Source organism: Protobothrops mucrosquamatus, unplaced genomic scaffold, assembly GCF_001527695.2.
Source record: "Protobothrops mucrosquamatus isolate PMUCROS unplaced genomic scaffold, P.Mucros_1.0 scaffold201, whole genome shotgun sequence".
NCBI lineage: Eukaryota > Metazoa > Chordata > Lepidosauria > Squamata > Viperidae > Protobothrops > Protobothrops mucrosquamatus.
Genome location: NW_015386556.1, coordinates 351590 through 369060, shown reverse-complemented (window position 1 = coordinate 369060; position 17471 = coordinate 351590). Strand labels below are relative to the sequence as shown.

The following is a 17471-nucleotide window of genomic DNA, read 5'->3' as shown; positions in this document are numbered from 1 at the left end:
CACAGGCGCAGCTTTTGGGTGATGGCCACAAACGTACAGAGAGCTTCACAGGGGGCAAACCCGATCCTGGCCAAGTTCTCCCCCACAAGGGTCCCAATCATCATAAGGCTCCACCTCCCCCACCTCTCTGGCATAGGCAACAGTTGAGCTTCTGGGGGACAGAGCACTTTATTGTGGGGAGGGGGCCCAGCAGAGCCTGCCATCCACCAGAAAGGGGAGAAGTTCAAAAGGGCCAGGGAGACCTTCCCAGCAGGGTGGAGGTGGTTGAGGCCAGCGCCCTGCAGACCATGGAGCCAGTCCATCCTAGTGTAGGCAGGGAGACAGCAGCAAGTTCTTCCAGCAGCTCAGCAATTCTCCAGCATCACGGTCACTGTGGGACTTTGGGGTCCTGCTCCATGTTCCTCTGGCTGCTGGGACTTGTCCGACGGAGAACATGTTCAGTTCGGAGGCCTCTCAGCTTCTCCAGCAACTCTCTGGTGAAGTCCTGGGGGGGGGGGAGGAGGTTGAGTCCTACCATCCTTCTCCAGTAAGGTGAAGTTGATGTCTGGCACTGGGGGAACCCTGCCAGAAAAGGGATCTCCCTCCAGTAGGGACTCCCAGGATCAGACCAAGAGCAACCAGATCCCCAGGTATTGCAAGGGAGCCTCCTCAGGGAGTCATGGGGTGGGAGGAAGGCTGGGGAGCCCAAAGGATGAAAGGGAGCCTTTCCTCAACTATTACACAGCAGCTGGAAGTGGGACATCTCTTGGGGAAAGCAAACCCTACCCTTGGCAGGCATATATGTTCCACAGGACCCAGATCAAAGCCAGCAATTGCTGGTGCTCAGAAAGTGGACACCCACCTCTATGTTGTTGTGGCATGACTCCAAGGTGCCCTAGAAAAAAGTTACAGTGAGGAACAGCCCCAAAGGATGGGGGATCCAGCATTTATTCGTCCAGCCCTTTTCATTTCCAGCCCCTTTCCCAGGTTTATTCTTGAACTAAACCAGGAAAATCTCTCCCCATGGCTCAGATTCCCTGGGCCTTCTCTTCTGTAGTGAACCCTTAGATCCCCAGTTCCCTTTTCTTATCCTGTTCACATCCTAATTTCTATTTATTAACAAAATGGCATGGCCTAGGCTAACTCCACATCAGGTATGCTTATTAATAAATAGTGCGGAGTGAGATGAATCTATGCCTCATTCTCAGTGCTCAGAAATTAGCACCAGCATTTTGCTAATGAGCATGAAGGATCATTTGATCATTTGGTTCAGGAAAAGAGCTTCACCTCTTAGAGCAGCAACGTCTTCAGAATTTGTGCACATCTGCATAAGAGCTCCCTGTACACTCCGCTGCTTGCTCTGTCCCTGCCGGGTTTATAAACTCAAATCTGAACTTTTTTGCCTTCCTTCCACTCTTGCTGATAGGATCCAGTCAAGGGTGCCAATTCAGGATTCCTGCCTTGTGAGTCAGCAGACCTGGTAATGTGAAGGCAGCTTACCTGTAACTTCTTTGCCCTTTCCTCATCTGTGTCCATCTCCAGGAGATCATCAATATTGACTTCATCTGGCATCTCGTCTTCCTGCCACAAGATCAAGTCAGGCTAAAGGGCTTGGAACACGGTAACATCCGGACAAGAGTTATGAACATGAGTTATGAGGTCTCACAAGAGGGAGGCTTTTTAACAATAGCCCAGGCTCTCCGACTTGCACAGCTCTTCCTTCGGTGACACATTTCCTAGTTTGAAAACATCTGGAACGACAAAGCTTCCAAAGCTTCCAAAACGCAGGGCCACCCGCATCCCCCTTTTTAGGCAAGAGGAGGAGCATCTCACCCCTACAACATCCCAGAGATGTAGCTGCTGCTTTTCCTGGGAGCATAAATACTCCTAGGCCGTTGCTCCCGTCTTCCCACCACGTGATAAGTAATTGATCCAGTTTGAAAAGCCTGGTTCCATCTGTACCCCTTAACAGAATAACAGAGCTGGGAGGGACCTTGGAGGTCTTCTGGTCCAACTCTCTGCTCAAGCATTCCAGGCAAATGGCTGTCCAGTCTCTTTGTAAAAGTCTCCGGTGCAAAAACCTTTCTCTGCAACCTCCCTGAAAAGTGTGCAGGGGGAAAGAGGAGAGTCACAGCCACTGCTGCCCCTTGCACCAAGAAGCCCCTGAATGGGAGCAACAGTCTACCGCTGCCCAGGGCTTGCTTCCCTCAGAAGAGCTGGCCTGCCAGCTGAGCTGCTCCCCTCCCAGACTCCCTGGGGAGGCAAAAAAGCAAGCCAGATGGTAACTCTCGCTCCTTTCATGGGAGGATTGGAGATGTCTCTTTTATAGCTAGGCCAGGCTCCCCACCCCCACCCCGAGGAATCCTTTCTAGGCAAGGAAAATGTCAGCATCCGGAGGCGGGAGATGCACATTCCTCCCTAGAAAGAGGAGGAGGAGGAGGAGGAGGACGAGGAGACCCTCCTCTGCAAGCCCATCTGCCCTGGCCAGGTTGGCCTCATTTCCAAGCCAAGGTGCCCTGGGGCCAGAAAGAACCTTGGAGCTGGGGATTCCAGCCTGAATTTGATGGAAGTTGATCTCTTGCTCAGTCTTGCCTGCTCCACAGCCCACACAGGGTCTTCCCATGTATTGATTGAGGAGGGCATTTCTGAATTTGTCCTTGAGATCCCAGGAAAAGCCAGGGCGCAAATATCTGGTTCCTGGAAAGACCCCTGAATGGGTGACCAAAGGTGACAGCCCCCAGTCCCTTCTATTTCCGAGGGCAGCTTCCCCTCTCCTGGCCCAGAACCACCAGCAACCTTCAATCTCCTGAGCCTTAAAATCACACTGAGCAAAACTAGCAGCAACCACCCTGCTCAATGCAAGGCTGGACCAAGACCGCTCACCGGAAGGGCTGCGAGCTGCTGCAATTAAAGCGCCTCCTGGCAGCCTTAAAGGTAGGCAACCCCCACAGATGTGCCTCCCAACAAGGCAGATGGCTCCCCAGTCCCCCCAGGAGCACTAGCAGTTGGGAGGGAGGGAGGGAGGGGAGGGGGTCCCAAGCAGCCTTAACGTTAACCCCCTCATGGCCTCGAGGAACCAGTTCAGCATTGAAGGCCGGCTCTCTTCCAGCAGGCCAGGAAACTGAACGAGGCCGCAGCTGCCTTTGGCCACAAGAGTTGCTCCGTCCCAGGCGGGCAGTCTGGACGCGCGGGAGGGGGGCGGAAGCATCCCCCCGAAGGACAAGACCGCGAATCCTCTCGCTCAGCCCGGCGTCCCCCTCACCCGTCCTCGGTACAGCTCCTCCAGCCGGCCGTCGATCCACTTTTCCGTGTCAAGGCGCCGCTGCAGCTCCCGTCGGTCATACTTAACCGTGACCCGCGCTTGGCGCCTCTGGATGCCTGGGCTGGCTGTCCGTTCCGCGCGGCTGCCTCCGGGAGAGAGGCCGGTAGAGCGGGCCGGCGACGCCCGCCCCAAGCGCCTCCCCACCCGATCCGCCGCCATCGTTCGTTCCCCAATAGACGGCGAGTCCGCCGGCTTCCCGCGCCTTATAGCAGCCGGGGCGGAGCTCTGGCTTCCAGACCCTCCCTCGGGGTGGGGGGCCGTCTTGCTCTGAGCCAGAGGCGGGGCCCCACCGGTCTCCCGGCCATTCTTGCGGACCTCCCTGAGAGATGAGGCTCGAAGACAGGAGCCGAACAACTTCGCGGGCCTCCCTTTTCCGGAGCTGATCCTTCTGTGCTGCTACCGGGAAGGGGCCTCAGCGACCTCGGGCTCTAATCGCCTTACAGCAATGCGCGGTCGCCTGACCTCTTCCCCCTCCTCGCCCTTTTAACGTTTTCTGAAGTAACGCCGGTTAGTAAGATTTGGGCCCGGCATTCCGCCATCTGTTAGGCCTCCCCCCCACGCCTTTTTAATGTGTGGCCAGCCCGGCCCTTCTCTCCGAAGAAGCCGGCCTACGAAGTCCTCGCCTTCGATTGTCCTCACCCGCCTCTGGACCCACCTCTGGGAAAAGTCGGAGTTTGCCCCTTCGAGTTCCTGCCGCCAGACAGGGCAGGGGAGAGGGCAAGCCACGCTGCTCTGCGCGGATCGTTTGATTCGGACTCAGGCTGAGAACGCGGCCGCAGCGTTCTAGAGAGGCTTCATCGGCCCGCTGTCTCGGCCCCAGCGGGACGGCCAGGGGCCCCTTCCTTCGAGTCCCCAGCCTTGGCCGTTCTATAATAGCCAAGTCATTATGCAAGTACGTTCAGTGAAACGACCCCCCCCCCGAAACTCCCAAGAGGTATGACTTCTTCAGGAAGTCTCCCCGCGGTCGGGGCTAAGGCAAGCGCTGCCCCCCCTGACCGTGTCGCGCTTCCAACAGAGCGGCTTTCCGAGCGCGATAGGGGGCTGCGGGAGCCCCCAACCCGCGCCTCGGCAAATGGTAGGCTGGAATGCTGAAGATGGAGGGGGAAAGGGGGGAAGGGAAAGGGGCTCCCGCTTCTACTCCGGGTCCTGGGCCGATCCCAGCACCCTCTTCCCAAGTCGGAGGATGGAACCGGCGGCGGCGGAGAAACGAAAAGGGGATAAGGGTTCCCACCGAAGCCATCCCGGAACTAGGCATCCCGCGAGGGTTCTGTGCGGCGGGAGAGGGAACCAGGAGCAGCGGACCTGACCGTAGTCCCGCCCCGACTGCACCTGCCGAATCTTCCGCCTTCACCTTGCAGGTTTCTCCATCCGGGACTTTCCCACTTTGCAACCGGTGGGGAGTTCCACCATCACGTGTTTGCTACGCAGCCTATGCAAAATAGGTGGGCCGCCCTACCCGCCCTCCAGACAGGTGCGATGGCGACAGACGTCGGCCCCCGTGATTGGCGCCCGGAATGCGATGGGCGTGGCTCACCTGCGGGGTTCGGCGGCAGTTGCGGCCCAGCGGGCAGCTTTGTCCGGGAGGGCGGAACGATGAGGCGAGAGAAGAGTCTGGCGCTGTTGATCACGTTGGCGGCTGCGCTGGCGGCCGCAGAGACGCTGCCCGGTAAGAAATCGCGGCCCGGTGCTGCTCTCCTGCCCGTCCCTTGGTTACCTCAGAAACGGCGGCCAGTCTTGGTTGCGGATCGTTGCGCTGTATCCGGACCGGTGCCAACGCCCTGTCCCTCTCGAGGGCGCTACGTCAGGTCTCTACAGCGCAGGCTGGTCTTGACGTGCCCCACCCGAAAAGATCGGCCGGCTGCGACTCGCTTTAGCCCTCCCCCCCGTTCCCTGCCCCGTTGTCGGGGGTCCCAAGTCCGGGAGGGGGGTGCAGGGGAAGGAGAAGAGAAAGCCAACCCTCGCCTCTCCCTCCCCCCTCCCCCGCGTCTTTCCCAGCCACGTTTGGCTGCTGGGTCTGGGGGATGAGGGCCTCCTTTCTGCCCGGCCAAGCAGGCCCCAGCCTTGTAGCTCCCCTCGGCGGGTGGATGCGCTTCCGAAGCCCGTTCTGGAGTGCTCGCCAGACGTTGTCCTACTTTGCTAGAGAGCGGGCGTTGCCAGACACAGGAGACGCCAGGCCTCTCTTGTACCCATCGGGGCTTTAGGCACCCAGTGGTTGTGTTGTCCTGCTGAATCCCCCACTAGGGGTTCTTTTCTTCTGGCAGGGTTGGGGGCACAAGAAAGCATCTTCCTGGACCGGAGCCAGCAGGGCGGGGGGGGGGGGTGCTTGCCCTTCTGATGAACTCCCACGGATGGGAGGATGTTCAGTGAAATCTGATCGGGTGGGATGGGCCAAGCAGCCCTGAACCGGTTCAGCCTGTTCGGGTGAGGTCTGCAACCTGTGCCTGAGTCACCTGGCTCCCTGTGATGGTCTGCTGGAGGAAGCCGGTGCCAACTGGACGTCCTTTAAGCAAAGGCTCCTGCCACACCAGTCCAGCCTCTGGCCCTGCTGGCATTGCCTCTGTGCCCTTGGACCAGCAAAGGGGGGCAGTGGGTGCTGTCAGCTGCCTTTTTTTACAAGGGCCAAGTAGCCACAGGGCAGGCCTCAAACTTGGGGCAACAAGGAGGAGGAGGAGGAAGTAGAATCCTCCCTCTGCAGTCAGGAGCGGAGGTTCTTCCCCGCCGCACTTCCTCTTGCTGTGGGAGGTTTTGGTGGGCCAATCTGTTGGCTCCTTGCCAGCAGCAATCTGGATGGGATCCTGGGGCCACAAATATGGCAAGAGGGGAGCAAAGCAGGAAATTAAGGGCTTCCTTTTTTGAAGCTCACGATCTGCCCAGTTCTTTCTGCACAAAATCTCTAATTCTGTTCATCTGAAAAATGGCTGGCTTAGCCCCTTGCAAAATTTCCTTCAGGTCAGTCATAAACTGGAGGATCTTATAGCCATAACGTGGTTATACTGGTATGCCTGAAGCTTCAAACTCAATGCAAGTTAAGGAGGCTTTCAAATTAATCCAAGGTGCATTTGGACCCTTTTCAGTTTGGGCTCTGTCCTAAAACGAGTGAGGTTACAGACAGAGGTTTCGTATGCATCTCACAGTGAAAAGGCCTAGAGAACTGTAGTTACAGTGTGATAAATCCCACGCCAAGCAACACATGTGGTGGAATGAGATTCTCCTCTGTTCTCTAAATACCTCCCCACCACCACCACAGCCCTCTCTTCTTTCCAGGTGCATAGGTTACCTTTCCCCACTTTTGGGGAAATTGCTCCTCCTGCAGATTTTATTTCCCTGCAATTCCAAAAGGTAACTAGGGGGTTCTGATCTCATTTTCTTTTGTGAGTCACTGGGGGGGGGGGAGAGGAATCAGCCCAGGCACTGTTTGCAAGACTTGAGATTTAGACCTTGGAAAAAGGGTTTTGGCAGGACATCAGCCAGAAGAGGTGCATTTGAGCCTGGCCTGCTTCAGCTTTCCTTCTCCAAAATCCCTCCGTCTCCCAGCTACACAATGGGGAAATGGGGCCATGCCAGGTTGCTGGAAAATCTAAACTGCAGCTGTGGCACAAGCGGACCATCCTGTGGTCAGAATCCTGTGGGACTTGCTTATGCTGGTGGGCGAGGAAGGTGATCCAGGGAGGCAGCCTTCCTTTCCTTAGCCGTCTCTGCAGAGGGGCCAGCCAATTTTACCAGTGGTGGAACCCTGAGTCTTAGGATACTGTGGTCTTCCCACTCGTTTCCCCCCCCCACAACAACAACTGTTTTTTTTGCAAAGAAGTTGTTTTCCAGTCTCCTGGGACAAATGGTCACATGCACAGATAAGGACCTTCCACTAGAACAGTTTCCTACAATCAACTCTAGAATTAGGAAAATACTTTAAATCTTCAAAAAGAGAATAAAAATGTAGGATAACTATGCCGGCCCTACCGATACATGAAAGTGTACATTTGCAAAAAAGCCAAGGGAAAAGTTTCAGAGTTTGAATTTTGAATGCTATCCCCCCCCAGATAAAGGACCACTGTGACTGCTTTATTAAGGCAAGTTGACTTACAAAGGAGGTATCCCAAATTTATCTCTTCAAGATCAGCCTTCTGAGGCAGAGGGGATGAAGGATCCCGCTGGTCCAAGTTCAGCATCCCATTCATAACTTCTGGTGGTTCACAATCCTACTTGCCTTTCCAGACCAATCCGGGGGAGTTGGCACCCTGAGTGGGCAGCAGCTGAGCGTGGCAGTGGCCCTAAATGCCATCAGAACAATATTTGAGCTGTGGAGGCCACCGGCCTCTGAGGCTGCCTCCTCCCATGAACCTCTCTCTGCTTTCAGACCAATGCCATTTGTCCAAGGTGGTGGGCCCTTGTCGGGCATCCTTCCATCGGTGGTGGTACAATGCCACAAGCCAGACATGCCAGGAATTCATTTTTGGGGGTTGCAAAGGCAATCTCAACAACTTCGTCTCCGAACAGGACTGCTTCCAGACATGTGCCAAAGGTGAGCATCAATAAAGGAGAATATTTGTAGCTCAGGGTTGAAATGAGGATCCTTGGTGCTCCCTGAGCTTGGTGGTTTTCCTGAAGACATTTCATTACTCAAACTAGGTAACATCATCAGTGCTAATCTGATGTTAATGCTAGACTAGCAACTGATGATGTTACCTAGTTGGGTAATAAAATGTCTGCAAGAAAACCATCCAGTGCAGAGAGCACCACAGACCCCCCCCCACAGGTGAGCATGTCACAGAGATTTGCCAGAGAGATTTGAGGCAAAGTATTTGTGAACACAAAGTTTGCTGCTGCTTTCCTTTTTTCCTATGGCCAGGAATTCCTGCCACTACAAGGGGCATAATGCTCCTGCTGCCTTTCTCCCCTTCGTGCTTCATGGCTTACGCTACACCCAAATTCTCAGCCTTGAGAGCCAGCAGCTTGCAGCGTTTCTCCTGCCTTCAGAGCAATACAGCACCTTGTGCTAGAAGTGGGAGTTCCCACGACCTGGCATCCCCAGTTGGTTCCGGGCAAGGGATGTGCTCTGGGTCACCATCAGGAATGCAGCTTAAATCTTAACACTAACATAGAGCAGTAGCCAAACGGAGGCTGAGATCTCCCCAGGGGAGTCTGTCCGAGGCTCCTCCGTCTGGGCATGAGGGAGAGATCCAGGTCAGGCCAAGCCCTTTGGTGGGCCTGCATCCAGAAGACCATTGCGCTGGATATCTGATGCCGGAATTGTCTTGACTTCCAGGTGGAAGCGTAGAGGCAACAGTGGTACCTGGTGGGCCAGCCACTGAAAGTAAGGCTCTCGGGTTCATGCGTGAGGTTAGAAGAATGGTCAGAAATTGGGAGCTCGAGCTGTGTGGGCAAAGAATTTTGGTTATTCTATAGATTTAGAAGATTGGCAAAAACTATGGGACCGAACTTTAAACTTACTAGAGCAGCTGCACATGAAAATTTATATAAAATGTTTTATAGATGGCACATGACACCAGTTAGATTAGATAAAATGTTTAAAAATGTATCAAATATGTGTTGGAAATGTAAACAACAACCAGGCACTTATTACCATCTCTAGTGAATATGCCCTAATGCTAAGAAATTTTGGTTTTAAGATTCATATGTGGCTAGAAAAGATGATTAAAATACAGATAGAATTTAAACCAGAACTCTGTTTGCTAGGAATATTAGGCTTGAATTCTGGAAAAGAGAATGAGTATTTAATATTACATGTGTTAACAGCCGCGAGAATAACATTTGCCCAATTTTGGAAAAATGAAAATTTACCATCTGATCAGATTATAATAACAAAAATAGTTGAATGTGCAGAAATGGATAGATTAACTTTAGAAATGAAAGAGAAAGAAGATACAATTTATTTTAAAACATGGGAAAATTTTTACCAATGGTTAGCAATACGATAGAATGAGAAAAGGTTATGAAACTTAAAGAGATAATTGATAATTTGTATTTATATTTCATGATTATTTGTATGAACTTGTCTTTTGGTTTTTTTTCTTTTTTTTCGTATTTGTGATATATAGTAAATTATAACCAATAAGTAATATATTATGTTAAAGTTATTACAACTAATTAGTATTAAGCATTGTTAATTAGTAAAATGAATGAGATATATTGATTAACTTGTTATTTACATGACTATATTGAAAGCTGTTTAATACTAGAGTAATTATTAAGATTTAATATGTATACCCGGACAGGTTTACTTGCTGAAGCGAAGTTATTTTGTGGGATTGATCCCACTTTTGTGTTTACCCCCTTCCTTTGGTTTAACCCTTTTGTATGTCTCCCTTTGTTCTACCTCTGTTGACCCTAATCCCTTGTTACCCTTAAAAAACTCAATAAAATATTTGTTAATAAAAAATAGAAATTGGGAGCTCGAGCAACTGCTCCCAGAGCTCGGGTGGGCTGGAGACCAGGGTCTTCGACAATCTGTAGCCCCTTAATAATGCTGCCGGTGGCCAAATTCTCTGCGAGGGGCTGTTTTCTACAGCCTCCAAAGCCAGAGAGCACCTGAGGTCTTCCTGCAAGTTGAGTCTTACCCTCTGCTTGGCAATGGCTGCCTTTTGGAGAGTGGGGCAGATGGGCCTCTGGGACCTTTGGAGTGCACCTTAGGAGTGCTCAGGGTTGGGAAGGGGGGGAGTGGCTGGGAAGAGTCAACTTTTGCCAAGGATGACCATTGGTCTTCAGCCTCTGGCCAACAGCTCTGCTTTCTCCCCAGTGGCTACATCAAAAGGCGGACGTCACCCAGAGGCCTATGAAAACAGGCCTGGCTTCAGAGGTAAGAGGGACCCTTCCTTCCCTGGGCCCTGGACTGTCCTCTTCCCTCCAGGGGGCTCTCTGATCCATCTCTTTCCTCCTAGAATTCTGTGCTGCGCCCCGGGTGGTGGGTCCCTGCCGGGCCTCCTTCCACCGCTGGTACTTCGACCTAGAGAGCCGGACGTGCAAGACGTTCGTCTATGGGGGCTGCCGTGGCAACAAGAACAACTATCTCTTTGAGGAGCACTGCTGGAGCCAGTGCAGAGGTGATGGAGGTAACACCTGCCGCCCTTCCCAGAGCAGCTGGCACGCCCTCCCACCCCAACATGGTTTAGAAAAGTCCAAGCTTCCCCAGCGACCCCCAAAAGGGCAGCAGGGCTCCCCAAACTCCCCTGTGCCCTGCCCCTTGTCACCGGTTTCTCTTTGTCTTCAGAGATAACAGAAGAGCCAGGAGACGCAGGTGCACATCCTCGCCTCCTGCCCGAACCCTTCAGCTTTTCCACCAGAGGTGCGTAGCTAATCCTCATCTGGGAGGGAAGTGGGATCTCATGCTGCACCTCGGCTTAATGGCCAGCTCAATCCAGGAGGGGGCTGGGCTTTCTGGGGTATCTTGGCAGAGTTGTTCTTGGTGCTGCTGGCACAAGAGCTCCGCAGCGGTTCTCCTGAGGAGGGAGGGGATGCTGGCCAATCAAGGACTCCCTCGTTGTGCTGCCACAACTCCTCCAGTCCTGGTGGAGACCCCATCATGTGCATGTTCCCTTCTCTCCAGCCCTTGGTTGAAAACCTCTCCTTCTGGATAAGGAGGCCCAAGCCGTACCAGTTGCCTTGCCAGCCAAGTGGGAAGCAGGGAGGCTCCCCGGCCGGCCTTCGTGAAGGCAAAGCCCCTTCCCTTCCCTGCGCCTGACGCACTGCCTCTTTCTCTTCCCCAGCTGTGGTCCTTGCAGTCCTTCTGGCCATCCTGGTGACCATCCTGCTGGGCTCGATGGTGGTTTTCTTTGTCAAGATCTGCCGGAAGAACCCGGAGCTGTCGGTGGGAACGGTGTGGAGCACACTGGATGACAAAGAGTACCTGATGAGTAACGCCTACAGCCTCTGAGTGAGAGAGCTGCCTCAGTGAGAACCGTAGCAGCATGTAAATACTGCAGCTGGCGGCTTTGCCTTGCCGGCCTTCGTAGGGCAACACCCCTTTCCCTGGGAACGCCACCCTTTGCAGCCGATATGCATCCTCCTGCTCCACAGGGGTCCAGGAGGAGCTGCAGGCAGTATCCCCCACCTTCAGAGCTAGCGATGACTCCTCCTCGCTTGACCCACAGCCCCCCCCCCCGCCTTCCTCTGGTGAATGGTCTCTACAAAGCCCTGCCCCACTTGGGTCCTCTCCATGCCATGGGAAAGCAGCTGGGAATCCCCAGCCAGAACCACCGGTGATTCCTTTGGCCGAGAGTCCAGCAGAGGCAGTTCTGGTGGGCGGGCCTGGGCCCTGCACACGTTGATTCTGTTGGGGAAACAAGGGGTGGCGGGGCTGCTGAAGCCATTTTTCTTCAGGAGGAGGGAAACACTTTTGGGGTGTTCACACCCCTGTGCTTCCGCAGAATGCCTCCACCTGAGATCCAGAGGTACTGGCCTCCCTCAAGCTGCGCTGGGCTGCCTACCACATCACCACAGCCATGCATTTCCCGGGGAGGTTGTGGAAGAGCAGGCTGCGTAAAGCAGACCCTGCTGGTGCTTCTGCAGCAGCTTCCACAAGGGCCCTGCCAAATCCCATTTCCCTGGGGACACCAGCGAGGAGTGCCAAGTGTCCCAAATATGGCTAAGCCGGTGTAGTGGCCAAAGAGCCCCCAATCTGGGGGCCAGGAAGGGAAAAAGGCAAGGTATAAGGACCCTGTCCAACAGCCAGTATGTCCCACCCCCTTTGTCTGGGCAGGGGGCCTTGGGCATGCCTTAAGCTCAGCGCTTCTCCAGGACCTTCCCTGCAGTGCCTCTCCCCCTTCCTTTGTGGAGGCTGCCCAGTTTTGCTCTCCAGTGTGCCAGACTCCTTTCTTGAGATTATCAGGTGCCACCAGCTGCAGCTGTTGAGGCTCAGCAGTTGGCCAGTATGGACTGTTTTACCCAAACCTTCCCAGATGAGGCCATCTTTGGCTCATAGGCCCACTTCAAACCTTAATTCTTCTGGCTTTGCAAGGAAACGGGGGAGCTGGAGGGGGGATCCTTCCCTGGCACTGAGGCAACCAAAGGCGTTGGATTGCACCGTTGGCTGCGGCTGCGGCTGCCGGCAGTTCCATTGCATGCGTCCCTTCTTGCCGGGAAAGGCTGTGTTTCTAGTCTGAGGGACTTTCAAGAGCGCCCCAGCGAGAGCAGCTGCAGAGGCATCTCACTGAGCAAGCTTCTACATAACCAGCTTTAAATGAGTTTTTATACTTTTTTTAAAAACAAATCAAAACTTGATTGTATTAAATCTTGTGGGACTCTTATAATTGTGTTTTTAGTAATGAATGGACTCTGAATAAAAGTAACTAAACTTGTGTGCAATGAATGCTTTAGCACTGGGGGGGGGGGTGCTACTGGCCAAGAAGTGCGGCTGTGGCACCAGCCCAGAGGCTTCGGAGGACGCCAGCAGCTCCAAGTCCTTGTCCTGCCCAGCTAAGGCTGCCCTTTGCCCATTCAGCGCAGGCGACAAAGGTGGCTGCTATTCCCTGGTGCTTTCCTGGAAGGAACCAGAGCCCCTGTTGCAAAGCAGGCTTGCCTGCCACCAGAGACCCAACCGTTTCTCTTTCTCTTTTCCAAACATCTTCCCAAGTTGCTGAAGGCACATCCATTCCGCTTTGGACCGCACATGGCAGAGCAGGTCAACCCCCTGCGGAAGGGCACATGGGAGATAGAAATGCCTTCCAGTACCCCTCTCAAAGCGACAAGAGAGCAACCACATTGCCTTCCATGTTTTATTTTGTTTGTGGCAAGCAGGAAATTCCATATCCTGAAGAGACGGGAAAGCAGGCTCTTTTCCCAGCTCCTCTGCAGGAGTGACCGACCTGGCTGGACAGGAACGAGACAGAAAAGGGCAGGATAAGCAGACATCTTGAGCCAAATCAAGGTGAGAGGAGTGCAAACTGCCAGGGCCCTTCCAAAGAAGGACCAGGGAGCTGTGAATTAGGGCCCAGAGAAGCCCATCTGCTCTGCTCTGCCTTCTGCGTAACCAGGGTGGCCTGGGAGAGGCAACAGGCTCGAAATGATGGGTGGGCATTGGGGGCACAAAGCAGCTGCCTGAGCAAAGCATCATTAGATGAGGTGAGAGGTGAGCCAGTACATGAGGAGGGGCTGCAGCACAGCCACAGCCACGGTCAGATACATGCGCACTTGGTTCTGGGTATCCCGCCTCGGGACCCCTTCAGTTGCCTCTGACAGGATTTTCAGGCGCAGCGAACGGATCTGGGAGAAGGAGGATGGATGAGAGAAGCCCACCAGGAAAAGCCAGTACAGGCAGGTGGCCAAGGACCCACAAAAGTTGAGGGGAGGGCCACCCATCCACCCTGAACACAAGCCTCTCCCTCTTACCGTAAAGCCTCTCCCTCTTACCGTAAAGACAAAGATGGTGACACAGCACCAGCCGAGCAACGTGTAATAACCAGTCTTCCCGAACACCAGCCCTGCCAAGAGGCCTGCAATCATGCTGGCAAGGAGAAAAAGATGGGAGGGTCAGCCCCGCTACGCATCCTGTCCACCCCCCAGGATGCAAGGGGTCCCAAGCTCCTCACCCTACGTATTTGTAGCCTGAGAAGGCGACCAGGTCGATCGGGGTCAGCTCGGTGTTGACGGCCGCAAGATAGAGGCCGAGCAGAACGGCCAGCACCTCCACAATGAGCCACGCCAGGGCCGAGCTCGCCAACAAGCCCAACAGGTCGGGGGAGAACCTGCAAGCAGCGGCGAGTGGGGAGGGGGCTCTGGGCACAGGGAGGGGGCCGGGTTGGCTCAGGTGTCCCCACTGGTCTCACCGATTCTGCATCCCCAGCGCCAGCCCGGCCACCAGCAGGTAGGTGATGAAGGCCACGGCTGCGGAGGAAGGAAAGAAGGAAGGAAGGAAGGAAGGAAGGAGGAGGAGGAAGGGGGCCGCCCTGCAGCACCGGCCTTTGCCCCTCCCCCCGCCCGGGCCCTACCTGGAATGTAGAGGTCGGGGGCGTTGACGTCGAAGCGGGGCGCCACGGGGGGTCCCCGCTGGTAGCGCACCTGCCAGTCCTGCCGAGAGAGACAGACGGAGGGAGGGAGGGAGGGAGGGGCGGGCCAGGGAAGGGGGTGCGGGAGGACTCCCCTCGCCGCCGCCGCCACCCCCGCCCGCTCACCTGGTGCCCGAAGGGGAAGAGCAGCCGCGCCATCTTCTGCCCCACGTACCGCGTATCCACCGCGAAGTAGCACTGCAGGCGGCGCAGCGGCACCAGTCGCTCCACCTGTGGGGAGACCCGGGTCAGGCGGGCGGGCGGCGCTTTGCACATGCTCGACAGATGCTCGGCGCCGGCCCGGCACTCACCAGCGCCCTCCCCCGCCAGGCCAGGCTGCTCCCGTAGGCCGCGGCCAGGCTGGAGAGCGGGTCCGGCCGCGGGGGGAGCCCGCTCGGGTCCTCCGAGAGCCGCGGCGGGGCGGCGGGCGGCGCTGCGAGGGGAAAGGCGGGCGGCCGTCAGGCGGCGCGGAGACCCCCCTTCCCTCCCCGCCCCCGGGGCCCCGGGCCCCCGCGACACCCACGCGCGCGCGCGGCCCCCCCCGCCGGGTCGCCCTCCATCGCCAGCCGCTGCTCTGGGCGGGGCTTCTGCGCGCAGCGTTCGGGCCTGCGTGCCTCCCGCAGCCAATGAGCAGTCCGAGAGAGACGCGAGGCACGTGATGTCGCGTCGTCGCTCCGGACCAGCGGGCCGCGGGTTGCCCGGAGACCACTCGACGTCACCGAGGGCCCGCCCGCTTGGGCGTGGCAATGATGTCACTGAGCGCCAAGCCGGACCGCGGAGGCGGTTCCAGTTTTGGGGGGGACAGGGGAGCGCGAAGTGCCGGCGGGGGGCGCGGGGCTTTGGGGCTGCCGGGGGGGGGGCGGTGTGACCCGCTGGTTCGGGGTCTGCTCTGGGCAGCCCAGAGATGCTCGAGGGGAGGAACCGGCCCAGCGAGCGGCTCTGAGTTCATAGTAGCCGTGAGAATAATTTCTCAGACGGGTCTCCCTGCGACGACTTCGCGCGGCTGCAACAGGCGAGCCAAGGCATTCCGACAGCGACGATGAAAGATAAGGATGGCGAGCCCAGTGAAGTGCGGGATCGCCTCCCCCGCCAAAGGCCTGGCTGAAAAGCAGGTCTTGGCGTCTGAAGAGCAGCCGCGGAACCTCGTTCCGGAGGGCAGAAGGACCGTTTCTTGGTCCTGATAGCTGGCACGTTTTCATTGAAGGAAACCTGGAGCGTCCCATCCCTGCACGAGTGAATCAGATGGGCATATATGATGGGAGACAGGCGGTTCCTCCCTCAAGTAACCAGCCAGTTTATAGATAGCACCCATCGCCTTGAATGGGGCCTGGGAGTAAGCCAGCAGCCAATATAGCTTGCAAAGCAGGGCTGGGCTTGTAGAGGCAGGCCCATCACTGTTCATGCCACTGCATTCTGGAACCAGCTGAAGTTTCTGGGTGCTTTTCAAGGGAGCTCGGTGTACAGTGCATTGCAGTAGTGAAGCATAAGGAGACTAGAACGTGAGTGACTGAAGGGCCCCCAATCTAGCAAGGGTTGTGATTTGTTGTTTTGCAAGGCCTTCCTGGCCCCAACTGACCCAAGCTGTGAGCCCAGAAAGAACTACCGGTGGCACACCTTGAAGGGGGAATGTGCTACCTCACGCAAGTCAAAGGTGGAAAGTCCCCAGATCTGGGTGAATGAAACACCTGCAGCCACTCGGCAGGGTCAAGTCAGGTGGGATCCCTCCCCACCCTTCTGGGTGCTCAGGTGCTATCAAGCGCAAATGTAGGGCCTAGCTCTCTGCTGCAGCCTCTGCCTATCCTGCACAGCCTGACAGATCTGGCTTGTTTGATTAAGCCAGTCTTCTTACTTGCTGGACTGGCCTCTCAAGATCGGTATGCCCCCCTCCCAATTTTCCATGAGCCTTAAATACCCGACCTTTCCCAGGGCTCAGGTCAGTAAATGGTTAGGCCCCTTTAAGCCAGGAAACAGGAGAGCCATCTTTTGGATTTGCTCCCTCCCCAGGGACTGCCGTTCTTTTCTTATATGAAGCATCCAAAAGTCATTCCAGATTTGGGTGCCTTAGACATTTAATGGATAAATAATAGGCCCTGCATCGGGCTTTCCACGGTCAGACTTTTGTCCCCATTTTTCAAGTAGCCATCTTCTCTGGGTCCTCAAATGGCCATTTGGTTGACGCTGTTGAGAACCCAGCCACTGTGCTGACTGGCTATTACCTGGGGCATCCTCCTTTCATGGCTGAGCTGATGCCCCAAGGTTTCAGTGGCTGTTGTTCCTTCAGATTCACAGGTGGTCTCTTCTTGCTAGAGAGAGCCTTGCTTTGCGTTCTGCAAGAAGCTCTTGTGGATGGGGAGTGCATTGCATCAGCCCTCTTGGGGGTGCCGATGGGAGGAGGATTCACTTTCAGGTGGTTTGGTGGGCTCTGGGAGCCATGCTGGGGGTCTCTAAGTGGCACAGGCACAGAGAGACATAGGCTCCCTTTCACTGGGCCTGGCGGAATTGGGGAACAATTGTGGAGCAAGAACTCTGGTCTCACAGGCTGTTCATGCACAAGCTGATATGTGAACACTCTGAATTCGCCCACATGAAAAATGAGGGTTACTGTTGGAAGATAAAAGATGATGTTGAGGGCTTTGCTTCACTTTTTGCTTGTATGTATACTGACATCTTATGCAGCAGAGACAAATTGTGTGTCCAATCACACTTGGCCAATAAAGAATTCTAATCCTTTGGCTCCCCACCCCGGCTGCAGTTGCAGGGGATCCTTTTTTCTCTGTCTGGTGGCTCTTCCAGAGTTCTCAGGCTTCCTTGTCACCAAGCCTCTCACCTCTTCCCCAGTTCCTGTTTTCGAACAACTTGCTTCCTGCAGAGAGCACACCCACAACCTCGAAAGGGAGCGAAATGCCTCCCTCCTCAATACCTCTGGAGGGAGCTAGCGAGCTCTTTTGTCTGCTCCTTTTATACCCCACCCCCCGCTATTCTGCGAGGTGGCAAGGACCAAGGCCAAGACCGGACAGGAGAAGGGCAGCAGTCAAGCACAATGTCTTTGGGCCAGTAGTCCTGCCTGGTGCCCACTAGCCTTGCTTTCTCCAAAATCTCTCTCTCCTGGGCAGCGGCGTGGCCCAGTTTGAAAGGCCAAGAGTTGGCCTTCATCTGTCGGCCTGCGTCAGGGC

General features: G+C 55.4%; 3 protein-coding genes across 4 annotated transcripts; 1 reads left to right on the top strand and 2 right to left on the bottom strand.

Moving 5' to 3' along the window:
* Nucleotides 1-143: 143 nt before the first annotated feature.
* On the bottom strand, nt 144-3460 carry LOC107285670 (protein phosphatase 1 regulatory subunit 14A). Its single transcript, XM_015813893.1, has 4 exons — nt 3242-3460; nt 1480-1560; nt 842-874; nt 144-484 (listed from the first exon to the last, which is right to left on the bottom strand). Exons 1-4 carry the CDS (start codon nt 3458-3460, stop codon nt 368-370), a joined length of 450 nt encoding a protein of 149 aa, XP_015669379.1. The 3' UTR covers nt 144-367.
* Nucleotides 3461-4856: 1396 nt separating this feature from the next.
* SPINT2 (serine peptidase inhibitor, Kunitz type 2) lies at nt 4857-11615 on the top strand. 2 transcript variants are annotated; one of them, XM_015813892.1, is made up of 6 exons: nt 4857-4967; nt 7656-7820; nt 10056-10115; nt 10198-10368; nt 10527-10601; nt 11023-11615. In XM_015813892.1, exons 1-6 carry the CDS (start codon nt 4895-4897, stop codon nt 11187-11189), a joined length of 711 nt encoding a protein of 236 aa, XP_015669378.1. In that variant the 5' UTR covers nt 4857-4894; the 3' UTR covers nt 11190-11615. The 2 variants fall into 2 exon arrangements, with proteins under 2 accessions (XP_015669378.1, XP_015669377.1); XM_015813891.1 differs by having other exon boundaries at nt 4877-4967; nt 10198-10359.
* Nucleotides 11616-13031: 1416 nt separating this feature from the next.
* Nucleotides 13032-15247, bottom strand: LOC107285656 (protein YIF1B). Its single transcript, XM_015813869.1, has 8 exons — nt 15172-15247; nt 14610-14731; nt 14425-14529; nt 14242-14320; nt 14080-14137; nt 13843-13998; nt 13664-13757; nt 13032-13516 (listed from the first exon to the last, which is right to left on the bottom strand). Exons 1-8 carry the CDS (start codon nt 15245-15247, stop codon nt 13367-13369), a joined length of 840 nt encoding a protein of 279 aa, XP_015669355.1. The 3' UTR covers nt 13032-13366.
* Nucleotides 15248-17471: the final 2224 nt, after the last annotated feature.